General features: G+C 48.2%; 2 protein-coding genes across 11 annotated transcripts; both read left to right on the top strand.

The window, feature by feature from the left end:
* Window positions 1-297: 297 nt before the first annotated feature.
* Window positions 298-12,150, top strand: sacm1la (SAC1 like phosphatidylinositide phosphatase a). Its single transcript, XM_040188731.2, has 20 exons — window positions 298-500; window positions 1,369-1,466; window positions 3,138-3,212; window positions 3,287-3,414; window positions 5,247-5,396; window positions 5,675-5,734; window positions 5,820-5,853; window positions 5,955-6,056; window positions 6,125-6,210; window positions 6,292-6,378; window positions 6,450-6,518; window positions 6,593-6,672; window positions 7,098-7,196; window positions 7,277-7,415; window positions 8,427-8,496; window positions 8,576-8,648; window positions 8,730-8,823; window positions 9,131-9,223; window positions 9,301-9,358; window positions 10,235-12,150. Exons 1-20 carry the CDS (start codon window positions 472-474, stop codon window positions 10,369-10,371), a joined length of 1,761 nt encoding a protein of 586 aa, XP_040044665.1. The 5' UTR covers window positions 298-471; the 3' UTR covers window positions 10,372-12,150.
* Window positions 12,151-14,761: 2,611 nt separating this feature from the next.
* Window positions 14,762-23,165, top strand: LOC120826556 (tRNA selenocysteine 1-associated protein 1). Of its 10 annotated transcripts, none has more exons than XM_078081225.1 (11): window positions 14,762-14,884; window positions 15,175-15,267; window positions 15,348-15,409; window positions 17,038-17,135; window positions 17,198-17,312; window positions 17,396-17,445; window positions 21,523-21,654; window positions 22,070-22,186; window positions 22,264-22,462; window positions 22,534-22,567; window positions 22,761-23,165. In XM_078081225.1, the coding sequence occupies exons 3-11, from the start codon at window positions 15,386-15,388 to the stop codon at window positions 22,919-22,921; spliced, it is 930 nt and encodes a 309-aa protein (XP_077937351.1). In that variant the 5' UTR covers window positions 14,762-14,884; window positions 15,175-15,267; window positions 15,348-15,385; the 3' UTR covers window positions 22,922-23,165. The 10 variants fall into 10 exon arrangements, with proteins under 10 accessions (XP_077937351.1, XP_077937355.1, XP_077937356.1 ...); XM_078081229.1 differs by having other exon boundaries at window positions 14,767-14,884; window positions 15,178-15,267; window positions 17,213-17,312; XM_078081230.1 differs by having other exon boundaries at window positions 14,770-14,884; window positions 17,213-17,312; window positions 22,270-22,462.
* The last annotated feature ends 4,019 nt before the right edge of the window (window positions 23,166-27,184 follow it).

Below are 27,184 nucleotides of genomic sequence, written 5' to 3' on the forward strand. Positions count from 1 at the left end.
TGAACGACACAAACCAGGCAAAGTACTTGTTTGCAGTGAATCCATGTCTGCCCTTGCTAGTCTGATGTCCAATACTCAACAAGATCTGCTGCTTAAAATAATGTACTCAAGAGCAATGCTCATGCTATCACCACCTTTACTAGACGCAGCAGGGAAAGGACAGACACAGTGGGAGAAATGGACAAGGAAGGAAAGACAAGGGAAGAGAGGGGGCTGGTACAGGGCTGAAGGGGGATAGTTGGGAACCGGAAGATGGCGCTAATGCAACCAATAGGATGCAAGCTGCCATTAAACACCACAGAAGAAGAAGAAGAAGAAGAAGAAGAAGAAGAAGAGGAGAGGCCTGGTGGATGCCAGGTTGTTTGAGCACTGCGTCCTCTGTGGGTTTTACAGCCTGTACCTGGCAACACACACAGAAAGCCACGCCCACCGCTGCTGTCGTCACACCGGGCTCAGGTGGACAGAGCGAAGATGGCGACAGCCTACGAGAGATATAATTTGTAAGTACATACAATACAGCAAATGTTCTTTAAATGTTTCTTTTCCAAGTCCGATGGGAGACAGACGAGAGGCAGAGCGCATGCGCGCGGTGCCGTCGCTCGGTCCGATGACACCGCGGCTCAGCTCGGGCTTAAAGCAGGAAGCGGTCCGGTTCGGCTCCGCGAAGGGCCTCGGTCCCAGCACATGCTTGTTGTACGTGGTGGGTTTGTCGTTTCGCTAAGATGAGCCTATTTGGACGTCTCCACTCGGGGGTAACGTCACGTGACTAACCTCGGTCAGCTGACCGACCCGGACGCTGACATGTGGGGGAACTTTAGCTTGTCTGGCACTGACAAGGCACCGAGGACCTGCTGGACCTGCTGGCAGAAGCGGCTTGCTGTGCAGTGGGGCGAGGCCTGTGTCACACAGGCATGTGGGGTGTGGAAGGCCAACAATGGGGTGTTTGTGCGTTGTGTCACTACAACATTACACGTTACATTCTTCTCCTGCCGAGACTTGAAACTCGGCTGTCGCGATAATCTACATTTTAAAGCTGCAGTTGAGGACTAATATAGTGACGTGTTGCATTCGGAAGATGTACACTGGTCATAACGGGGTGGACGTGGTCAGCAACACACTGCAGCATTTAACCCACGCTATATTGGTACATATTGTAACGCAAGGCAGTATTAAGTGTTGGAACTCAAGCCTAAAAGTCCAGTCAGGAAACAAGGGCTTACATTACAACGTGTTTGGTATCAGCTCCCTCACAGTAATGATCATTCTGTGTTTATATCGGCCCAAGGGAAAGCCTTTTATTCCATGTGTGCATGTCCACAATGCCCGTCTGCTGTCCCTTTATCCCGGATGAACACTCTTCTCTCTCAGGCACACCAGCCCTGAGAAGTTCTTCATCGAGGCCTGCGATGACGGGGCGGATGCCGTGCTGACCATCGACAGGCTCTCAAACGAGATGACCCTCACAGGTAGAAGTGTGACGTTCAAGCTGGATTCCTGCGTCTCCACATGCATTGGCTGCCTGCTGTAGAATACGTCACAGCATGTAGCGTCCGGTGCTACGTGCTCCGCTGTGGAGCCACGGTTAACACGTACATGTATTTCAACTCTGTTTAGTCGTATGACATACATTTAGGCTGGGATGGGAATTAAATGCAGCATGATGCCTGATGACGGACGGTGTTAACGGGTACGACCTAATGTTCTATTACTTCACGCTGGCTGTAAGGACGCAGCCTTTTCCCCGCGTCGGGCCCACGGCACCAGTCCGGTCCATTCCCCTGGTTCTCCTGTTGCTGCTGGGATGCGTTCAGCATCACAGTCAATGTGCTAGCTAATGAACCAGACCGAAAACCTTGATATCCAGCATCAGGGCTTTATTTGAAAAACAGTTTTTCTCCATTGAAACCACCAAGGATACACTTCAATGATTAATGACTAGTTTGTAATTCTCAGAGGTGTCAAAAGTATTCACATTCATTACTGAAGTAGAGGTACAGATACTAGGGTTTAAAAAAACTCCTGTAGAAGTTGAAGTATCGACTCAAGCTTTTTACTTAAGTAAAAGTATAAAAGTACTGCATTCAAAACTACTTAAAGTATAAAAGTAAACGTAATGTAAGAAATTCCATTAAGGACAAACTCTTAATGCGTAACCTCGCTCACACAACACGTCAGTCCGTCACAATGTGATCAGAAGGTGCCTGCAGATCACGTGACCTGCCGATGGGATGGTGGAAACAACAACAACAACAACAAATGTATCTGACTTAAACAGATAAAACCACAACCCATTTTCCAGTGACACGAGTCACACACACATTGTCCGCATTGATCAGGTAGACTGCAGTGTCTCCCCCAGGTTCACTACGTCATGGGGGGGCACGCCTGTTTCTAATGATGGGAAACACTGAACTGGCAGCCGTCGGTTATCAAAACAAATAACCAGAATGTTCAGGCTTCAAGAGCAAATACAGAATCCCTTTGTGTTCATTTCCAAAGCCGCATTAAAACACACATCACTTTATTTAATACGCTGCACTGCGTGCAAGTCGCTGTGTTGTGCCAGACTCTCAATAATACATTTAGGACAAACCCACCGTCAAGAAGATACTCATTTAACGTTACATGGAATCTGCGTGAGGAAGAGGAGGAGGAAGAGGAGGAGCCTCCATGTCGCTAAATACCAACTTTCCACCGACCACTTTTCCCACCCGGTGTCGCTCCGATCTGCGCATCGCGGAGAAAACCAACCGGGTGTCAGGATGCTAAATGTTTATACTTCTCATCCAACCACATTCACTGTCCGCATAGCGCCATTTATCTGGACGGGTTTTTGTGTTTGTGACAAGCCGAAAGTAACGAGGCTGTTTTTAAAACGTAAGGAGTAGAAAGTACAGATATTTACGTGAAAATGTAAGGAGTAGAAGTAAAAAGTCGTCTGAAAAATAAATACTCCAGTAAAGTATAGATACCCAAAATTTCTACTTAAGTACAGTAACGAAGTATTTGTACGTCGTTACTTGACATCTCTGGTCATCCTGATTATGAATATTCATCACTATCCAGATAGAAATATCAGCATCGTATCCAGTTTGTGAGGAAGATGAGTAGACGTTGTATTTTGCTCCCTTTCCCAGGTAGGAAAGGCCTCCCCCCCTCAACGGTCACCAGGCCCATATGTGGCATCATGGGAACCGTGCGCCTGGTAGCAGGTAGGTAGCGCGCCGATGTGGACGCCTTGGACATCATGCTGGTAAACCGCTGACTGCCCCCCTCCCCCACCCAGGGATGTACCTGATAGTCATCACCAGGAAGAGGAACGTGGGGAGCTTCCTGGGGCACGCTGTGTGGAAGGCTGTGGATTTTGACGTGATCTCTTATAAGAAGACGCTGCTGCATCTCTCAGAGGTCCAGGTCAGCCAGAATTCTCTCATGTGCTTCTGTCTCAGTGCACCCGGAGCTACAGATCCACCCTTTTCCTGATCTCAAGTCCTGTGGATTTCAAAAGCAACCTTTTCATGTCTTCACTATGTCAGAAAAGAAGCACAATATATATTTCAATGGTGACAAAGGGCTCTTATGGTACATCCAAAAGCCAAGCAAATTATTTGGGGGAGTCGATTCCATGCAAAGACAATGCACAGACTCCAATGATTCCGGATGAAGCGAATACTAAAGACGCGACCCAGAAAGCAAATGCAGCCAAGTGAACAGATCCTCTGCACAGCTGAGACTCAACGCCTGTAGTTGGTGTCCGAGCCAGCAGGTATCAAGCTGGCTGCTGGTTAGCCTGAAGTGTGTGTGTGTGTGTGTGTGTGTGTGTGTGTGTGTGTGTGTGTGTGTGTGTGTGTGTGTGTGTGTGTGTGTGTGTGTGTGTGTGTGTGTGTGTGTGTGTGTGTGTGTGTGTGTGTGTGTGTGTGTGTGTGTTGGCAGTGGTGCACGTACTTTTGGAACAGGTTGGTTTGCCATAAGCCTCGGAGATGTCGCTATGATGCTGCACACTTCTGAATCGTTATGTTCTAAAGGATAGAATCATGTTCCAAACTGTGGCAGATGTCTGTACCGTGGGTCTATTGTGCTTCCTTCTCTCTCTGACGCTCGCTGGACGGGATTTTCATGTTTACTCATGAGTCCTTTCTAGGTGTATCCATTTAGGAAGTAACTTTAACTCCCTGTCATGGCAATTTGCACAACGTCTAACTTTTCCCCACGTGTCCTTATACCAGTGCCGTGTAGTTAGTCCCAGTTTTCTGATCACTGACTCTTGGACTGGTCCCGAGGAATGCACCCCCTAATTGATTATAGGATCCGGTATTTGGACAAGCTGCCCGCTCTGTGCGTTCTTCTCTACAGTCCTCCAGTGCTTCATTCAGGTTCCTGCACGACGGCTCATTATGATGCCAAAGTTCCCACACACGTCAGGCTTCATTCAGTGACTGAACCTGAAGGTTCTACAGTACCGACATTCAACGCTCTGAGTGAGCTGAGCTGTAAACATGGAACGGCAAATAATCAAACCAGTGCATGAAGCTGTTGTCGCCTATGTAGTCTGTTTTATTCAGTCAATAGTCAGGCGTGCGCCCACACTCCTGTAGAAGCCAAGTACAAAAACACAACTCTTCCACGGGAGAAGGAGGAGCTCCAGTGTCACGTGGTGTGAACAGAGCAGCACGATAGTGCAGATTACTTTTAGTGGTCGACAGAAATACCAACAACAATAAAATCTGGTCAATAAGACTAAACGCTTCCATCTATCTGCTCTGGTGTCGTTCATGCTATCCAGGACTAACTTCTTTGACTGTTTTTAGATGATCACATTAGTGACCACTCGTTGTCCAAATCAGGTTGTGAAGTTGCGTCTTCATAGTATTTCCTCATCGTTGCTGAATTGGCTCTGTTTGATTGTTGAGTACTGAGTCAGACCTCATGTTTCAGCCATTCTTTACAGTCTGGACTCGTATTTCAGTGCATTATTAATCTGCAGCCTCCAGGTCAGACCTGTGTCGACTGTTACAGCCTAGTTTGTACTTTCTACTGCAAGTCTGATGCCTGGTAGAACTGATCTAGTTAGTGGATATCCTCTGATGGTGATTAAGTTAGTGGCCTGTTAACCTGCAGAGATGAACTCTGTACAGGCAGATGAGAGATGCATCCGGACGCACAGCAGCAGCATAAAAACAAGTGAGCACTTCTCTCAAGTGTATCGTCCTGCTTCTCCTAACGGCGTGTTTGTTTCCCGCCTGCAGACTCAGGAGAATAAGACCTTCCTGTCCATGATAAACAACGTACTGATGACGGACGGCTTCTACTTCTGCACTGACTACGACCTGACACACACTCTGCAGCGGCTGGCCAACACCAGCCCTGACTTCCACGAGATGAGTCTGCTGGAGAGGGTGAGACATTTGGCTCTGCAGAGGGACGTTAAGGGTTAATCAGGGAATGTGTGATACTCTTCTTGTGCGCCCATCCTACACGCAGAGGACTAAATGTGGATTCAGCTGTCATGAGTTACTAAACTATCCGGTACCAGTCAACTCGTCCCAGACCCCGTTGATAGGGTCTGGCTGACGGAGCATCCCTCTGCTGCTCGGTTAAATGGCCCTTAGGAGGTAGATCAGAAGCTGGTGCGGATCATGCGCCTGATGACTGATGGGATTGTTGTGCTTCTCAGGCGGATCAGAGGTTTGTGTGGAACGGGAACCTTCTGAGAGAGCTGTCTGCACAGCCAGAGGTAACACCAGTGACTTGGCCTGTTTGTTCTTCACTCCATGCTTTTCTCCTCGTGTCATCACAATGATGCTACTGCTTCCCCACAGCTCCATAGGTTTGCTCTTCCAGTTGTCCACGGCTGTATCCTTTCTGCTGAATCTCATATGTGATGCTCTGTGATGTCGTCTCGTGTGATCTGCGGCTCCCGGTAGATAGAACGCGTTTCCTTGACCCGCCTGCAGTCATCGTCATGAAGCCATGTCGTATAAACGGAAAGATCTTTGAGTGGATCCTCATATCCAGGAGGAGCTGCTTCCGGGCCGGCGTCAGATACTACGTGAGAGGTAGACCTCCCTCTTTGTGCAATATGAAGGTTGTCCGCCTCACTGCTGACGTGTGCTGCTGCCTCCAGGCATCGACTCTGAAGGCCATGCTGCCAACTTTGTGGAGACGGAGCAGATCGTTCTGTATGAGGGAGCCAGGGCGTCATTCATACAGGTACTCGCCGCCTGGCTTGTTTCTACCCCTCTCTCTGTATTCACATTGAGACGTGCTGATTTCCCTTCTCTCTCGCCCCAGACACGAGGCTCCATCCCCTTTTACTGGAGTCAGAGGCCCAACCTGAAGTACAAACCCAAACCTGTCATTACCAAAACCACTAATCACGTAAGCGTTGTTGCTTTCTGCGGCTCGTCAGTGGGAGGAGACCATGCTAACCTTTTGAAAACGTTGTGTAGATGGATGGTTTCCAGAGGCACTTTGACTCTCAGCTTCTGGTCTACGGCAAGCAAACCATTCTGAATCTGGTGAGGACCCTTAATCATTCTTTCCCTGTAAATGAATGTCAGAGGCCAGTTGGTGTGATGGGGTTTTGTTCCAGGTGAACCAGAAGGGCTCAGAGAAGCCACTAGAGCAGGCCTTTGCCAAGATGGTGTCTGACATGGACCACGCTATGCTCAAGTAAGTGCCTCCCTGACTCGCTCGCAGAGGACATTGTCCCTTACGACTTCATTCAGGCTACTCAGAGACACCCGGTTGTCTGTGTACACCGGCAGCATGTCTTTAATAGCCTGGCCTCCTGGTTCACACTCACTCAGTGAGCTTCATGGATTGTAATGTAATGGTGCTGTTTCCTGGCCATGCGGAGTGACCAGAGGGATGTGGTCTGGGCGGTTTGAACATAGAACTTAATGGGGGAGGATGTTTTGATGCTCTGCATTGTCTCCTTGAACCTTCTTTTGTGGTCTTCGGTTCTTGTGCTGCTGCTCGGTGGACCTGCTGCTGGAGGAAGCCGGTTCATCTGGTGTTACTCCTGCATAGAGACCTTGAGTTCACACTAAAACGATATCTACTCCCGAAGGCTTTTGACACTGTCCTTTCCTCAGCTACGTTGCCTTTGACTTCCACAAAGAGTGCAGCCACATGAGGTGGGACCGCCTGCAGATCCTAGTGGATAACGTCGCTGAGACACAAGAGCAATACAGGTAGCTTCACCGGCGTCCGCTTTGGGCTGATAGCTGCTGTTGGTTACCGTGTGGGACGTTTCCGATGTTTCTGTGTGCAGTTACTTCATGGTGAGCCCAGAGGGGAAACCGTTGGCCCAACAGAGTGGACTGTTCCGCAGTAACTGCATGGACTGCCTGGACAGGACCAACGTCATCCAGAGCCTGCTGGCCCGGCGCTCCCTTCAGTCCCAGCTGCAGGTGGCTTCACGCTACTCCTCTATGAAAGGCTGTATAAGGAACACGGCCGTCTCGTACTACTCGTATGTCAGTAAAACTAGACTAAGTAGTACGATCCATATTCCCAATATGGTTTACAGAGACACGACGTCCATTAAGCCATTAGCAGCATCTTCTTGTTTGAGCGTTGGGAGGAGCTTAACACTGCTGCACACGTTAACGAGAGAATGGAGACAGGTGGAGACAGGTGGAGACAGGTGGGGAGCTTTACAAGCTCGGTGTAACTACTGTAAATAGGAAGCATTGTGTGTGTCAGAAACTGCGTACCGATGAGTCCAAAATACTACACGCCTGAAGTACCACTGAAGCGCCGCTCCATTATTGAGCTGCAGACACAATCATTTCATTTTCTTAACGCGGATGACAGGAGATCTTTTTGTTTGGTGTTTATTTCACACAGTAAAAGCGTTGACCAATCAATCCAACATATGTATGTTCTCAGCTCCTGCACAACATGGACAAATCCAAAACCAAATAATCACTGTTTCCAAACTCCAATTAACCAATTTAAATGCCTTACGCAGAATGGATGCAGCCCAAGAGCCACTAGCCAAGTTTTTTGTGCTCACTACTACCTTACTGTTGAACAATCGCTGCATAGAGCTGTCACAATATAACATTTTTGTTGTGCGTTTATTGCACCAACATCATTTGCGATAAACAATGATATTGCAATTTTCAGACGGCTTTATGCCACTGGTAAAATAATGACAATATAATGCTCTTTCAAAGAGCAAAGAATGTACTGGAATGGGAACAAAAAATACTAATCCGTGCAAGGGGCCGGGCACAGAAAACCATGTGATTAATCCATTACAGTTCCTGTCATCTTTGCACAGCACTAGTATGAGTACATGTACACTCTGATGGCGGTATGTATATCCTCGTATATCGTTCACCTCACTGCGCTCACACTACCAGACTTCCTGAGTAAAGCACACGTTCGTTCATGGTGTGCCTGTGTGCCCACAGAGGATGGGCGTTCTCAATGTGGGTCAGCGGATTGAAGAGCAAGCCGAGTTTGAGAAGATCTACAGGAATGGTGATGTCCTCCGTGTGCTGTAAGCATGTGACGTGTTGGTGGGAATGAGCCCTCACTGTTGTTTGTGTGCTCCAACTAGCATGGGCCGACAACGCCAACGCATGCGCCGTACAGTACGCAGGAACTGGCGCCCTGAAAACTGACTTCACGAGGTACAGTAGCATACGAGCGGGCCGTGGTGGTGGTGGTGTGTCCTGGAGGGCCCCTTTAATCAAAGCCGATATCCCCATCAGGACGGGGAAGAGGACCAGGTGGGGGCTTCTGATGGACGGCTGGAACTCAGTCATCCGCTACTACAAAAACAACTTCTCTGATGGATTCAGACAGGTAGGATGTCTGTGGCGGGACATCATGGAGGTTTATGAGCGATGTTCAGTAGACTGGACTAACACAGATATCAGCACATTGTTGAATAAATGGCGAAGGCACACCTTCACTATGGCAACACGTTTTCAACAAGGTTCCTGATGTTCCAGTGTGCAGGTGGGGGAACAGACCGTGGAGCAATAGTTAGAAACTGGTGTGATGCTACCTCCTCATGTTTAACGTTCCATGGAAGCCGAATATGAAATGAGCACCAAAAGGAAGACGAACCAGTTAGAATGGAGGTGTCCCTGTGGTTTGTTGGCTGCAGGATTCCATTGACCTGTTTCTGGGTAACTTCGCCGTCGATGGGTCTGATGCCCCCACTCCTCTTCGTGTGCAGAAGGACTGGAAGTTCTTCACGGTCAGTTTATCTGAATTGTCTCATCAGCGGGACACGAGACGCTCAGTCTAACCGTTTTAATTCTGCTCTCTGTGCAGCTGCCCATCATTATGCTGGTGGCGTTTTCCATGTGCATCATCTGTCTCCTCATGGCCGGTAAGTTCCATGTGGCTTCAGCATCTTCTTCCACAAACAACGTGTTTACAGCTGCAGGCCACTCTAACCTGGGCTTGATTGAATAGTTCTTAGCATTGGTGGCATTAGCGCGGTGGTTCAATGGGCTCTAGACGTTCCCCTTTTACTCCACGTGTTCTAGGATGTACCACATCGGTTCAAAGCCAACATCACGTGCATGTTACATTCTATATTGTCATAAGTTATCAAAGGATGGACTCTCGCTAACCTGTAGCTAATGCTAATGCTAAAGTCCGTACATTTATTTGGTGTAATAGTTCACACGTCAATGTAAATTTTCATTGTTGTTCTTCTAATAACTTTAACTTTCTCACAAACATGATGAAAAAGCAACGTCATTTTGGGAGAAATTGTGTTTGAGCTGTCGTAGCGTGAAAATAGGCATCAACCAATGGAGTTGCGTAAACCAGTGCAAAGCAATACGGCGTGTTCATTACTGTTGGACCACGAGCACTCCTTCCATTCGCACCTTTGTATCACCCCTTGGTTTCCTGGGACCTGCTCTTTATATTCACATGAAGACATCTTAAGAAAGACTGACTGAATGTTTTGGATGGTCATTCATCCGTCAGTTTACAGCTTAAAGGGTCGGCGGTGTGGGAGGGGATGAGCTACTGGGATTCACAGGTCTATAAGATGAAGCTTTACCACAGATGGATGTGTTATCTGCATCTGGGCAAAACCATGGAAACCGTTATGTTTGGCCCACTATGGGCGCCGGGCGGCAGCAGTGAGTTCCCAGCGCCTGCTCTGCTCAGCTGTATTACGGCTGAAACGTCTCTTCCTCGCGCTGGGCGCCTTTACAACCAGAATAAAAGACTGCAACTTGTCTTGTAGGGGACACGTGGACGGAGACCCTGGCCTATGTGCTGTTCTGGGGGGCTGCTAGCGCCATCACAGCCACCATCATCCTTTTCAACGGCCAAGACTTTGTCGACGCCCCCAAACTGGTTCACAAGGAGAAGATGGACTGAGCGTGTGTGTGTGTGTGTGTGTGTGTGTGTACGTGGACTCAGATTGCTCAGGTCTGGACTCTGGACGGATCTGCTGTCTCCAACACATGTAGCCTCTCCACTTGTTGGGTTTGTTGGCTCTGTTCACGTACTGTACCTGAGGAGGGGTTTGTGGTTCGCACTTTACTTTTCTTTAAAAACACTTCTCATTTTTCTATTCCTTCACCGTTCTGCAAATAATACATGTAATAATGTGACAGCAGGCTTACCCCCACACAGGGGTCCCACCTCCTTCTGGGGGACGTTTGGTGGAGCTGTGCTGAAAATGTCACGTCATCAAACTCTACCGACCAATAGAAACGGCGGAGGTTGTTAGACGTCCCGCCCTTTTTCCCTTGTAGGCAGAACTAAGCTGAAAGTGTGTGAGGTTAATTGGGTGAAGACCTTTTGTTTGGTGGAGGGTTCTTCTTCTCTCTAAACAGGTCATTTATTACACATACTATGTATCTGGCTGATGGATGGAGCACGCTGTGCAATATGTGGACTTCTGAATGTAACAAACCTTACAAACTCAATGGAATCTGAATATTTGGCTCGACTGTGTGGACAATATGTCTTCGTATGAAGCTAACGTGACTGGTGTCCATGATAATGTGGCCCTCTGCAGAACCATGCAATGTGCTGCCTGCTTCCGTTGTCCACAGTGAGCGTTGCTACCTGCTAACTAACCTCAGCCTGCACCTTCAATTAGGCCGGAGATCCAAACGGGCCCAGTCCGCTGCTTGGTGAGGTAGAACCTAATTAATGGTAATAAGAAAGGAATCATTTGTCATTAGTTTGCTGTTTGGGTCCCCAGCAGGCCGACGAGCTGTCGGCGTCTCAATTCTTCATTGTGGCTTGAATTGTGATATGAGCTGTAGTGATCACCTGCTCCGTCTCCTTCTGTTGACGCTTTATGGCGTTTCATCAGGAAAAGGGCCCACGAACAATGTTGTTCTTTCTGATATCTCTAACTACTAGTGGGATACTGTATCTTAATAATAATTATGTGGTGGTGAATTCCAAATACTCTTTGTTGAGCTGATCGTTAGTGATTTAAATTGTCTCCTCTGTGGTTCAGTTTCGTCTTCGTGTTCCTTTGGTCCAGAGGAGCAGCCTTCCTTTCCTGCCCCTCTGCAGAGAACACAAGTCAGATGCTTATTGCTTATTCAGATTGAGCCCCCCATGGTGGTCTTTGGTCCCCCGGCCGCCTTATTCTGTTTGTTTCACAGGCAGGATGTGTGCGGTTAGTCGTCCCCAATGTGCTTCTCATCATTCCTGCTCTGTGAACATCACATCATGGTCGTTAGTTATTGATTGTTTGTTAAATTTAGTAAAATGTTGATTCATTCTGAGCAGAACTATGCAACTTTGTGTAGCTGTGTAGGTCCACTTACTCCCAAAAAGTAGCCAGAAGTACAGAAGAAAATATGAACTTGAGGAAATAAAGTAAGTGGAGCTCAGCGGCATCATGTGTCCATGTGTCCATGTGTCCATGTACATGCAGAGATCCAGGATGCTCGGCCATGTTACCACCATCATGTTCTGCAGGTTTCACAGTACTTTGGGTTTTTTCTTGTATGTGATCATTAAATCTCTAATGTGTTTTTTGTGTATAAGTTTAGCTTGTAAACACAACAGGGGGACCAGTAACAAGTTGCTCCACTGAGGTGTACTGCACACTTCTACAACAGCAGTGATTTGCTTTCTTTTGCCATGTGTTGATTCTTCATTTAAGGAAATAAAGTAAAAGGCTGGGAACCACCGGGCCTCGTTCCTCGGCCACGGCTGACTGAGTTGGCTGGATCGTTTTCAGGATAAGATGAGACCGATCAGGTCTGGATTAGTTCATCACTCCCCCAGAAAACCCACTTTGGGAATCGCTGAGTTAGACGTTTAATAGGAGAGACTTCTCAGACATCACAAAGACCTGTTATGGCATCACGATGACGTCCTGTGCGAGCGCCATCGATGCTCAAAGACAGGAAGACGGGCACCACATCACGCCGCAGCCCACCCAAACAACAACAGGTCGGTGCTTATGGAGTACAACACATACGCTATGACTCCAAACAATGACATGACCCTATGCCACTGTCAGTGAGAACATTTTAATGGACTGTTCTTCATTACAGGTCATTTAGCTGACCCTTTCATCACATTTTAACCCATGGTTTGCTCAGGGACACTTCGACATGGCCGGGTTCCAAACCGCCAACCTCATGGTTCCCGGCGCGCCCGCTCTACGCCACAATGATTATGGCAGTGGAGAATAAATCAGGAAGAGTTTCTGATGCTAAATGAATCACCTCCATCAGACTTTATGTGGAGAAGATGGGAAAGCTTTTTGTAACGCGGCCATGTCAGTAAATGCAGGTTGGAATTAGGTAACAAAGTTATTCAATGTTTCACCTTTTAATTGAAATGTATTCTTGATGGCTGGGTTGAAGCTACATGGAGATTAAAAGCACTCCTAATTCTATGACCGTGCTTGTTAAAGGAGCCCGGTGTGGTGCCGGATCGCTCTGTATGTTCTTCCAGCCTTAATCGCCCCGCGTCCGTCTCGGCCTGCAGACAGAATCCACCGACACGTTCGAGTGTCGTTGATCTCACTTTTATTCCTCACATATAATGTTTGTTCCCAATGGAACCAACTCTCTCGGGTCAAAACCCTTTCGCTCTCCCTTTTATCCGACACCTGATGTCAATTGTTACCCAATCAATTATGTAGGTGCGCACAGGACCCGAGAACAGCGCCACCCAGTGCACAGAATAAAACGGACATTTGATGTGAACGTTTGGCTCCTACAATGATTAAGGTGCTCATGATAAGAGCGAATCACACGGTTTCTTTTCACTGCTTCAATTCTAAAAATAAAGTTTCTAAATCAAAGTCTTTCTCTGTTTAAGGCTGGCGCATGCTTCTGCGCATGCGTCGACGCACTCGTTTCACTTCCTGGTTGTAAAGTCCTGCGTGTGTTGCAGAGCGATTCACCTCCAGAACAAGAGGCGGAGTGACGTGTTTTGTTGAAGACGACCTAGAGAGTCACGTCTATTTATTTACTTGTTTATTTATTTATCATAGACTTTATTGCCACGTGCATCGACACTGCTGCTTTTCATCAAGGACACATTTGTCCCGTATTTTCCTCCACAACTTTGTTCCTCTCGACCGGCAAACCGGCGTTTGCGGCGATCTCCCTCCGTGAATCCAACCCGCTTCTACAAGTGCTCATATTTACGCATTTCTTCCCACAAAAGCTCTTCAATCTGATCCGTTCTCAAGTAAACGTTCTTCCTTTTAATAACGGCCGTATTGTGCTGTGAAAACGGAGACGTGAGACTCCGTAAAGGACGCAGTCAGCGGACCAATCACAGCCTGGTGCTGCAGGAGGCTGCGTCGCTTTAGACGCGTCTAGAAAAATGTCTCGACACGCAAGGAGTGAAAAGACACGCAAGGGGCTCTGAAAACGCAGAAGCATAAACTAAGCTTTATTTCCTTGCAAAGGGAAAACGGTCACTGCTACGTGCTCAGCATACATCTTTTTACATACAGGGCAGAGCACTTCTTATACCTCGGTTCAGTTACAGGTGGCATCAACAGAAACCGGCTTATATATGAATAATACAACTAATTAAAAAAACAGTGGGATATATTCCCTGTCCTTCTGCCTTTGGGGTCTCTGTGCAGCATAATGCACATTTTGTAAATGGAATAAATCAATGTTGTACATCATCAGAACCGTAAAACTGCCTTGACATTCTCGGTCTGCCTGTATCTCTGTTTCTCTCACTAAACACGACAAACATCAGTAAACAGCTGGATCGGGCCTTTTGTTTGTTGCAGCCCTTTGGTGCTCCGCTAGAACGACCTGTCATGTGACGTAAATGACCACGGGGAGGGGGGAGGGGCTTGTGAGCGCCGCGGAGCATGTCAGGGCCAAATTCTCACGAGGACTCAAATAAATGCCGGTCAGATATCAAAACACATTTGTCCAGAGCAAAAGGGCAGGTGCCTGAGCACCGCCTGATTATAACTATGGGTTTTCATACGAAAATGATATTAAACAGAACATTATTCATAAGTATTGTCGTGCGAGCAAAACAAGGACTAGACTTTACTCAAAGCAATATGGCAAGTTTAACGTGTCCTGCAGTTTAACGTGCACGGACCTATTTCAGGCATTTTAACAACATGAAAAACAAATACAAAGTGCGCTCGATTTATATAGTCTTTAGGAGCATTTGTGATTGGTTATTAAGATGGAGGCGGCTCCTGCTAGGAACCCTCAGAGAGCCCCATTGGAGCACAGGGACGTCCATCCCTCTAGGCTCTCGGATCACCGCGCTTCCCGCTGTGCATGGGTTCACTACGCCTACATAGCAGGATGTTTGCAAGATGTGTTACGAGTGCTAAGTGCAGTTCCAAGTATGGACATGTTATTCTTAATATGGGAAACGGGTGTTTCCTGTTTTTCTACATCTGACCCAGATAGTGCGTGCAGCTTTTTTTTTACATGTTCGTGTGCTGGTGTTGTGACTTGAAATACATGCTGTTCGTGCAATCCGGCCTTTAAGCGGCCTTCATCCATTATTACTATGCATTTATAGTTCAAGTGTAATTTCATTCTAGCGTGAGCGTGCATGATTATATTTTAATACTCAACAGTATGCAGGGTTATAACTACATCTCTGAAGTTTATAGCAAACCAAACCGTTGAGTTATTATTATTTAAAGAACATGTACCACTAACAACACATTCACCAGCGCACTGTTCAAACCAGCAGGTGGCGGTAATTCAACATAGTGGATGCAGATCGCCATTAAAACAAGAGAAGAAGAAGAAGAACGCCGTTGGGACGTAGCGTCGACATAAAGTCAGTGTGCTCTTCTGCTACGCCAGTTAGCATGCTGAGCTTCGGAGGTTCCGCCTAATTAACACTGTACATTCCCACAGAAGTCCCATTGTCGTCGGCCGTCTTCAGCAGCAGCAGCATGAGTACGCTATGGATGGGGAACGTGAGTACTGAACAACGTTCAATGGACGAATCCTGCCAACAACGTGTTGGCTGACGCCGCCGCGACTTGCGCCTCATGCGTTGTGGAAATCGGTTCGGATTCAAAACTCCGAACGCTGAAAGCGGCGCTGTAATATTAGTTAGTCCTGTTCGGTGTTCACTGTAGGTTAACGGCACACTGCAATGTAACCCGTACGGCGATCCGGTTCATGAGGGGCCGAACCAGGACTCTGTGTTTATGAGGGGCCGAACCAGGACTCTGTGTTTATGAGGGGCCGAACCAGGACTCTGTGTCTATGTGGGGCCGAACCAGGACTCTGTGTCTATGTGGGGCCGAACCAGGACTCTGTGTCTATGTGGGGCCGAACCAGGACTCTGTGTTTATGAGGGGCCGAACCAGGACTCTGTGTCTATGTGGGGCCGAACCAGGACTCTGTGTTTATGAGGGGCCGAACCAGGACTCTGTGTTTATGAGGGGCCGAACCAGGACTCTGTGTTTATGAGGGGCCGAACCAGGACTCTGTGTTCATGAGGGGCCGAACCAGGACTCTGTGTTCATGAGGGGCCGAACCAGGACTCTGTGTTCATGAGGGGCCGAACCAGGACTCTATGTTCATGAGGGGCCGAACCAGGACTCTGTGTCTATGAGGGGCCGTACCAGGACTCTGTGTCTATGAGGGGCCGAACCAGGACTCTGTGTCTATGAGGGGCCGAACCAGGACTCTGTGTCTATGAGGGGCCGAACCAGGACTCTGTGTCTATGTGGGGCCGAACCAGGACTCTGTGTCTATGAGGGGCCGAACCAGGACTCTGTGTTCATGAGGGGCCGAACCAGGACTCTGTGTCTATGAGGGGCCGAACCAGGACTCTGTGTTCATGTGGGGCCGAACCAGGACTCTGTGTTCATGTGGGGCCGAACCAGGACTCTGTGTTTATGAGGGGCCGAACCAGGACTCTGTGTTCATGAGGGGCCGAACCAGGATAAGTCTGAATGTGTCTCTGCCCACTCTGAGCTACTTGTGTTGCGTGTTTATAACATTTTACAACAGTTATTAACCCACAACAAAGGCTCTTTAACAGGATAAAACACCACGACACAAACGTTTGCGACACATAAACAATGTTTAACACCATTAGTTGCATATTTATAAAATGCCCCCGCCGAACTGCATGCTGGGTACAGCACCATCACAACGTGTGCCCAACGGAGGAGCTGCGTCTGTTTGGAGGGTTTGTGGTTTGGAAAAGTCCTTCGTAAGTCCAATCAGAGAAGGCTTTACTGGTCGAGCCGCTGGTATTCCCTCTGGTGGCCACATAGCGGCTAACCGGCTGACCTCGCCGGCCAGCGGTCCTTTTCGGGGTCCATTAAAGAATGTGTTCACTTGGAATATGCTACTGCCCAGTCCTACTTTGAACCCATTTTTAGCTTTGAGAACTCTGCTTTTCATATAGATATCTGGATAGTGGACAACGATGAGCCGCCGTGTTCAGTTTTTACACTTGCCGAATACAGAATTAAAATCAGCGTTAACAGTATTCAGGGTGTCCCACAGTGTCTGACAACTGAATGTATGAATGGGAACCATCGCTGAATGCTTCTTAAGCCGCCTCTTATCTGGTGGTCTGTAGCTGGAGACCTACATGGATGAGAAGTTCATCACCAGGTCCTTCTCCACCATGGGGGAGCAGGTGGTTAATGTGCGGATCATACGCAACAAGATGACCGGGTAAGGATTAAATCCACAAGCGATTGTCTGTTTTAGACCTGATCTATGCTGACGTTAAACAGTTTGTCATCACCCAGGGGGGCCCTGGGCTACTGTTTTGTTGAGATGACCGATGAGGCCACAGCAGAAAGATGTCTCCGCAAAATCAACGGAAAAGCCTTGCCAGGAGCCAACCCGGTATGGATGTTCGGACAGTAACTTTTAAAATATTATCCCCGTTGTCCTGAGAAATAGCATTTGTTTTTGTTTCTTTCCCACAGCCCACAAGATTCAAATTAAACCGAGCCACCTTTGGGAAACAGGAAAGCGGGTAAGTGAATATGGAGAGCCAAGAGGTCTTAGAGGTCTTTTTATATAAAGGACAGCATCTGTATTTTTCAACCAGGACCAACTTTCATGTTTTTGAGTCTGACTAATGGAGAGCAATTTCTGCAGTTGGTCTGGTGTAGAGGGAGAGCAGCCAATTATGACCTGACCCCACAGTGGTCACGCGTTGCCAAAAGACAACCACATCAAAAATAATCTATGATAATTTTGGCCATTATGTGGAACTCTTGGTTAACATATTTGTTTTCCCAGGGTTTGGTCATGGAAAACCAGGAAAAGTCACATTTTAAAATGGTCATTTCCAGGCCTGGAAAAGTAATGGAAAAAGTCGAACCCCAAAAGGTTTGGAAAAGTAATGGAAATCTGTTATGTTCATGCGGTTCATTTAAGATACGTTTGAAATAATTCATATGGTTATAAAAGAGACGTTCAAAATACAAGCAGGACGCTCTCCTATTCGCAGCGCAAATAAATCTCACCATGTTTGCTGCTAGCAAAGCTACTAGAGGAACCCCATCAGAGGGCGGCTGCTAGTGAAGCTACTACAGGAACCCCATCAGAGGGCGACTGCTAGCGAAGCTACTAGAGGAACCCCATCAGAGGGCGGCTGCTAGTGAAGCTACTACAGGAACCCCATCAGAGGGCGACTGCTAGCGAAGCTACTAGAGGAACCCCATCAGAGGGCGGCTGCTAGCGAAGCTACTAGAGGAACCCCATCAGAGGGCGACTGCTAGCGAAGCTACTACACCAACCCCATCAGAGGGCGACTGCTAGTGAAGCTACTACAGGAACCCCATCAGAGGGCGACTGCTAGCGAAGCTACTACACCAACCCCATCAGAGGGCGACTGCTAGCGAAGCTACTACACCAACCCCATCAGAGGGCGACTGCTAGCGAAGCTACTACACCAACCCCATCAGAGGGCGACTGCTAGTGAAGCTACTACACGAACCCCATCAGAGGGCGACTGCTAGTGAAGCTACTACACGAACCCCATTAGAGGGCGACTGCTAGCGAAGCTACTACACCAACCCCATCAGAGGGCAGCTGCTAGCGAAGCTACTACACCAACCTCATCAGAGGGCGGCTGCTAGCGAAGCTACTACACCAACCCCATCAGAGGGCGACTGCTAGCGAAGCTACTACACCAACCCCATCAGAGGGCGGCTGCTAGCGAAGCTACTACACCAACCCCATCAGAGGGCGGCTGCTAGCGAAGCTACTACACCAACCCCATCAGAGGGCGACTGCTAGCGAAGCTACTACACCAACCCCATCAGAGGGCGACTGCTAGTGAAGCTACTACAGGAACCCCATCAGAGGGCGACTGCTAGTGAAGCTACTACACCAACCCCATCAGAGGGCGACTGCTAGTGAAGCTACTACACCAACCCCATCAGAGGGCGACTGCTAGTGAAGCTACTACACCAACCCCATCAGAGGGCGACTGCTAGTGAAGCTACTACACCAACCCCATCAGAGGGCGACTGCTAGTGAAGCTACTACACCAACCCCATCAGAGGGCGACTGCTAGTGAAGCTACTACACCAACCCCATCAGAGGGCGACTGCTAGTGAAGCTACTACAGGAACCCCATCAGAGGGCGACTGCTAGCGAAGCTACTACACCAACCCCATCAGAGGGCGACTGCTAGCGAAGCTACTACACCAACCCCATCAGAGGGCGACTGCTAGCGAAGCTACTACACCAACCCCATCAGAGGGCGACTGCTAGGGAAGCTACTACACCAACCCCATCAGAGGGCGACTGCTAGTGAAGCTACTACACCAACCCCATCAGAGGGCGACTGCTAGTGAAGCTACTACACCAACCCCATCGGAGGGCGACTGCTAGTGAAGCTACTACAGGAACCCCATCAGAGGGCGACTGCTAGCGAAGCTACTACACCAACCCCATCAGAGGGCGACTGCTAGCGAAGCTACTACACCAACCCCATCAGAGGGCGACTGCTAGCGAAGCTACTACACCAACCCCATCAGAGGGCGACTGCTAGCGAAGCTACTACACCAACCCCATCAGAGGGCGACTGCTAGCGAAGCTACTACACCAACCCCATCAGAGGGCGACTGCTAGCGAAGCTACTACACCAACCCCATCAGAGGGCGACTGCTAGCGAAGCTACTACACCAACCCCATCAGAGGGCGACTGCTAGCGAAGCTACTACACCAACCCCATCAGAGGGCGACTGCTAGTGAAGCTACTACACCAACCCCATCAGAGGGCGGCTGCTAGCGAAGCTACTACACCAACCCCATCAGAGGGCGACTGCTAGCGAAGCTACTACACCAACCCCATCAGAGGGCGACTGCTAGCGAAGCTACTACACCAACCCCATCAGAGGGCGGCTGCTAGCGAAGCTACTAGAGGAACCCCATCAGAGGGCGGCTGCAAGCGAAGCTACTAGAGGAACCCCATCAGAGGGCGACTGCTAGCGAAGCTACTACACCAACCCCATCAGAGGGCGACTGCTAGCGAAGCTACTACACCAACCCCATCAGAGGGCGGCTGCTAGCGAAGCTACTACACCAACCCCATCAGAGGGCGGCTGCTAGCGAAGCTACTACACCAACCCCATCAGAGGGCGACTGCTAGCGAAGCTACTACACCAACCCCATCAGAGGGCGACTGCTAGCGAAGCTACTACACCAACCCCATCAGAGGGCGGCTGCTAGCGAAGCTACTACACCAACCCCATCAGAGGGCGACTGCTAGCGAAGCTACTACACCAACCCCATCAGAGGGCGACTGCTAGTGAAGCTACTACACCAACCCCATCAGAGGGCGACTGCTAGTGAAGCTACTACACCAACCCCATCAGAGGGCGACTGCTAGTGAAGCTACTACACCAACCCCATCAGAGGGCGACTGCTAGCGAAGCTACTACACCAACCCCATCAGAGGGCGACTGCTAGTGAAGCTACTACAGGAACCCCATCAGAGGGCGACTGCTAGCGAAGCTACTACACCAACCCCATCAGAGGGCGACTGCTAGTGAAGCTACTACAGGAACCCCATCAGAGGGCGACTGCTAGTGAAGCTACTACACGAACCCCATCAGAGGGCGACTGCTAGCGAAGCTACTACACGAACCCCATCAGAGGGCGGCTGCTAGCGAAGCTACTACACCAACCCCATCAGAGGGCGGCTGCTAGCGAAGCTACTACACCAACCCCATCAGAGGGCGACTGCTAGTGAAGCTACTACAGGAACCCCATCAGAGGGCGACTGCTAGTGAAGCTACTACACCAACCCCATCAGAGGGCGACTGCTAGTGAAGCTACTACACCAACCCCATCAGAGGGCGACTGCTAGTGAAGCTACTACACCAACCCCATCAGAGGGCGACTGCTAGTGAAGCTACTACACCAACCCCATCAGAGGGCGACTGCTAGTGAAGCTACTACAGGAACCCCATCAGAGGGCGACTGCTAGCGAAGCTACTACACCAACCCCATCAGAGGGCGACTGCTAGTGAAGCTACTACAGGAACCCCACTACGCTGAGCAGAAGGGGTCGCTCTCTCTCTCCGGCCATCGGCTCTGTACGCGACGTGTCATTTTCCAACTAGTGCTATTAAAGATTCCCAAGTAATACATACGTAGTCTCTGGTTATAGCCAGTGTGACTGTTTCTATATGGTCCATAATTTGAATTGTAAATTCTTTAGGCACCCGTATGTTTAAGTCTTGTTTTAGCACTGGCATCAGGAAAACCCCAAATGATACTCCTCCATAGTGGATAATTGTAAACATAAAAACAGACTTTCTTGGACTAATTGAGGGGAAACACTGTATGATGGTATTCTCATTGTTCGTTTAAATACATTTTCTCACTCCTGTATACAGAGATTTCACAAACCTTTTGGTCATGGAAATCCACTGGTCAAAATGTATGAACCCAGTTTTACGATTCGTGTGAAGGCTGCCGATTCAGTCACTGAAGCATAAACATGAGGAGGACCCACTTGTAATATACTGGCTGTGCCCTGTAACAGGAGTGCGTAGTGTCATTGACACATTTTTCTTTCTTCTTCCTGTAGACAGATGTATTCTCTATTTGTAGGAGATCTAACGCCAGAGGTGGATGATGGAATGCTTTACGAGTTCTTTTACAACCGCTACCCTTCCTGTAGAGGTGGGAAAGTGGTGCTGGACAGCATGGGGAACTCCAAGTGAGTATTAGAACGTACCACTCAATATGGAGAAATGTTTGTGTACGTTGTTGGCCTGCATCGGTGCAGGTTTGTGTGGTGCTGCTCATTTAGCCGTACAACATAATTGGGGGAGGGGGGGGCTCTCATTTTTATGCACTTTATATTTGTTTTCATCATTAAGCCCACTTCCACAGAAAAAAGTCCCATCTTTGGTGAGAAATGAGCTGTCCATAATCTATCCTGCAGTAGGCCACACAGTGGATGTCATGAATCCCAGCAGCAGTTAGTGTCAAAACCAATGACAAGATTCATGAGGTCACTTGAGAATCCTTGCATTACTCAAGCTCACTATGGCCTTTTCTTTTAATGTCGGTTGGACTATAATACCCTGCATCCTATACAAATGGAGGTCAGCTATGCTATGTCTCTGTAGGGGCTGTGGCTTTGTTCAATTCCCAGACGAGCGCCTCCAGAAGCGTGCACTGGAGGACTGTCAGGGCGCTGTGGGACTGGGGGGTAAACCTCTACGATTAAGCCTGGCTGCTAACAAGTGAGTTAATCTGCTCAACTCTTTGAATTGGGCCTGAAGAGCACAAGCCAAATGACTGCCTCTCCCTACCTCTTGAGTTTAAGGAACCGACCGCAGCCGTCAGAGCACAGATTGTGGCAGTCCAGCTCCGGATACAAGCCCAGCTATGACCAGTACAACCAGTACCAGCAGCAGGCTTATCCTGGCTACTACCCCTCTTGGGGCTATGATCAGACTGGAGGAGGGTACGGCTACAACTACCAGCAGTACGATTACGCGCAGTATCCCCCACCACAGGTAAGTTAGAACCCCGGTCAGCCCGTCGTCATTCACACGTGACTCTCTGACACGTGTTCTTCTTCTTCTAGGAAAGTGAGGCTGTTCCGGATGACGGACTTGAAGGTAAACAAATTCCCCCTCTTCCATTGACTCCTGTGACAGTTTTCATTTGTTTTGTCTCTTTACTCTTCAGATGTTTGTTCTCAACGGTGTTTATTGTGTCATTTAAATCCGACCTGAATCTGAACATTTAATCGGGATCTAGGATTTCTATCAGTTCTGTGTAGCTTTTTGTAAGTAACCGCCTGTGTTGCAGATCCCAGTCCAGAGCTGGATGTGGTGGAGGCCAACAGGAAGTTCATGGAGCTCAGTGAAGAACTGTATGATGCCCTGATCGAGTGTCATTGGCAGCCAGCGGAGGCGTCTACAGAGCAGGACTACATGACCTCCAGCCTCCCAGAACCGGTCTACTGCTGACTCGCACAACCTCTTTTATGTCCACATGAAGGACACACGTCATGCCCGGGATTCTACCACCAAACATATTTCTGATGTTTTTATGGACCCACAGAAATAAACTGAATACTTCATGTTAAATTCTTAGGTGTGATTTTAGACGTAAGACCAAAATATTCTGACATAAACAAAACGCGTAATGTGAAAAACTATCATCCTAAAATGGAAGAAGTAAACCAAAAATAAATGATACCATTCCACAGCGCAGTGACCTGAGGTTTGAGTCTGTGTAAAACAGATAAGCTAACATTGGCACATTCTTCATTTTGTCCTCTCGTTAAAGTCTTGTATGTAGATCGTTTTGGGAACACGGTACGTGATGGTGGAGAAATGAAAGGGTCCGTGTTCCTTTTGGTCATTCACTAGATTTCCAGAAATTGAACCATGTCTCTATATAACCTATGCCGATGCATAATGTTCAATTCATTTTATTTTGTGTAGCCCCAAATTACAAATTTGCCTCAGAGGGCTTTACAGTCTGTACACATACAACATCCTCTGTCCCGAAACCCTCCATCGGCACAGGAAAAACTCCCCAACAAATGAAAAACCTAGGAGAGGGTAATGTTGGTTTAGGAGTACAGTAATATGATTCCATCCATCCATCCATTGTCAAACCGCTTATCCTGCACACAGGGTCGCGGGGGGCTGGAGTCCATCCCAGCCAACTTCGGGCGATAAGTAATATGATTAATATCTAAAATAATGATGTTCATGTTCATCTCAGGCTGAAATATATCATGCTCTGGAGCTGAAGGTTGTCCTGCTAAATCAAATAAGAGGAAGATTACCTTCTCTTATCTGCATGCTACATGTTTTGGGGGGTTTAAAGCTTCTTTCAAGCGCAGCAGGTTGTTGGGCAACAGGAGTGGCAAAGCACGACTATTACCGCAGCTCAGATGGTCCTATTTTAGAGGCCGCTTGGTTCAGGCTGCGTTCCAATAGTCCTTTCTGCTTAGGAGGGTCCCTCACTGAGTGAAAACACCCGGAAGTACTGTTAAGCGGCCGCCATGATAAGAGCTGTTGGAATTCTCTAATGCTAAGGAAAGGAGCTTCAATGCTTCCCTACTTCGGCCTGTTGGCACAGGAACCACTGGATCATTCTTTACAAACGGAAAGGAAATAATTTGTCCCACAATTCCTTGTGGCGGCAATATTTATGTAGTGATTTATAATTTGGCTGTTCATGAGAAATAATGCACCACAGCAGGTTTTAAATTAATACATGCCTCAGAAGGAGGGACGGTAATGCATGTACACAGTTTAGCTGTACTAATTACTAAAATAAAAAGAATTAGGCATGCATTTATTGTGCAAAGCACAACCCTAAAATTTTAATGACCAGAAAATCCACACCAATACATGACCAATACATGAATGAATTTGAACTAAATCAAGGAGAAGAAAACAAATATTGTCTGACAATCATAAATTAAATGGCTCAGACTTTTAATATCCTGTGAAGGTGGCTATCAACAACCCATGTATATTCCTCCAAAAGATGGTGAGGGACAAACTAGTTATTTAAAGAGAGATAAGGAACTATGGAACCACAAGACGCCATGGACGATCAGAGAACCCAGCTCCGGTCCAGCGCCATAGAGTCATCTGTCTCGGAGACGGTAAAGTCCAACTAAAAGGAATAGTTGGGTTATCTGGCATGAACTTTGATGCTTGGTCAACACAATTTAAACACAATGTGTACTGAGCCAAGGAAAAATATTAACAAAGTGCAGAATTAAACAATATCCAGTTACAATTGGCAAAAACATGGCTGAGGTAAAGCAGAGAAAATGTGAACCAGGGTAAGAGTGGACATCATCTCAGGTGGAAGCGCACCTCAACACAGCCCTTACCAGATCCCCCTCCCTACCCTTATGCGCCGGTCTACCAGCAACCAGAAAGGGGCCTTATACACTCCTCCACAGGCTTGCTATCCCCAACTTAATGCCCCGCACCAAGCAGGACCACAACCCATGACGGGTGTCATGTCACTGTACGGTGGCTACAACCAACCGAGAAGGGCCAGAGGCCTCAGTCCGACCCAGTTCAATACCCTTATGATGTCTATTGACCACGGGCACCATAAACACCACAACAGGGTAGCCCGCATAGCCTGCGGCATCAGGCCCTGGGTCATCAACAAGGGGTCATCACCACAGGGGTAACCAGATCCGATAGCTGACAGTAACCTGTTTCCCATGGTGACTCTGGCAATGTCAATTGATGAGATTACAAATGTATGCTTAATTTGGGTGCTAGGTATGCTACAATAAACACGCCTCTGCCACCATCGAGGAATACTGCGCCAGTTATCGGATTTTAGGGTCAACCAGAGGACTGACCACTTTCTGTCTGAGTCCTGTGTAAATGGAAATTGCTCTGTTTTGACTAATCCTTTTTGGTTGTCACTGGCTGCCCGGTTAACCCAACAATGAAGTGCCACGCCCCACTCCTATTGCCACCGGTTGCTGCAAGCTGAAGTCTAACAGACACTGAGTAATGAGGCAGAGGTCTAGTGGGGGAGAGTGGAAGACTGTGATCAAACTGCACCCGACCGAACCACCGGTGGATCCTTCCCATTGCACAATGAACCATTCGTGGAACCATGGACTGGAGTTAGAAAGCAAGGTACATGGACATCCAACGGTTAAAGTCTACGAGATCTACGTGGGGAACCAATGCACAGCAGCTGGAACTAAACTCTGAGTTACAAGTTTTGTATGCGTTAAAAGAGACATGGGCTCCTCCCATCACCTTGCTCATCCAATGCAGAAGAGAAGCTAAGATTATGGGGCCAATGGTGAAGACGGGTTGACACCACAGACGGGCCCACCCAAAATGTTAACTTACATTACTCGCAGGCCACTGACATGTACCATATTGCACACACATTTGAAGTAAAACTCATTCCAAAGAAAGACATGCTAAGTAGGGAAAACACTGACCATGAAAACACATAACTAGATGGTTTTCCTGACACATTTTGGACAAAAGGGAATTAAAAACCATACTGGCCCCAATTTACCATCCTTAACGAAAGAACAAACTAGGGATAGCAAAAACAATCGAAGGGTTTCTGGAGACATTTTGGAAAGGATGGGGCCCCCCTGGAATACTCCGATTAACCGGGTGCACAATTTGAGGCCCATCAGAAAAGTTGTAGTGCCAACTCACTATGACACCCCAAATCCTTACACCATGTTAAATGCAATAGGCCCTGATAGGAGATGATTCACCTGCACCAACCGGGCTAATGCTTTTTTCTGTATCCCTCCAGGTGAGAAGTCAAGAGAAACATTTTGACCAAGTTAAAACTTCCAGTACGAGTCGTCTTATTATATGTGGACACCACCCTGCTGGCAGGGACTAGCCCAGAAACCATTATGTCCGCTACCAGAACAGTCCAGCGGTGGCTACAGGATAACGGCTTCAAAGTGTCAAAATCGAAATTGTTAGGACTGGAAGAGATTGGTATTGTAAGAACCAACTTCGACAGACCTGGGTTTAAACATGTCCTGGATGTAGACTGGACCCGATCCATTTACAGCATGGTACCTGGGTACCAATGTTTTGAAGTGGATGGAGGCAGCCAGTGAAGAAAGCGGAGGAGTGGAGGAGTGTGGGAGAATTTAGGAAGGTTAAAGACCAGTGGAGCTGCTGCATTCTGGATGAGCTGCAGAGGTGGAATGGTGGTAGCAGGGAGACCTGCAGGAGAGAGTTACAGTAGTCCAGGAGGGAGATGATAAGAGCCTGAAACAGTACCTGCGCTGCCTTCTGAGTGAGAAGGGGACCTATTCTCCTGATGTTGTAGAGCGTGTATCTACAGGATTGTGTTGTTGCAGTAATGTTGGGAGTCAGGGAGAGTTGGCTGTCGAGTGTCACGCCGAGGTTCCTAGCGGTTAAAGTGGGCGTTAACACGGAGTTGCCAAAGTTAACAGTCAGGTCCTGGGTAGAAGAATCTTGTCCCGGAAAGAGAAGTAGTTCAGTCTTGTCGGGGTTGATTTTCAGATGGTGGGCGGATCCACTGAGAGATGTCAGTCAGACAGGCAGAGATCCGCGCCGCCACCCGAGTGTCCGAGTGAGCGAAAAAGAGAATTAGTTGGGTGTCATCGGCATAGCTGTGGTAGGAGAAGCCATGCGAGGGAATGACAGAGCCAAGAGAGTTGGTGTGGAGCGAGAAGAGTAGGGGACCCAGGACAGAACCCTGAGGAACTCCAGTAG

This window comes from Gasterosteus aculeatus, chromosome 10 (genome assembly GCF_964276395.1).
Source record: "Gasterosteus aculeatus chromosome 10, fGasAcu3.hap1.1, whole genome shotgun sequence".
Taxonomy (NCBI): Eukaryota; Metazoa; Chordata; class Actinopteri; order Perciformes; family Gasterosteidae; genus Gasterosteus; species Gasterosteus aculeatus.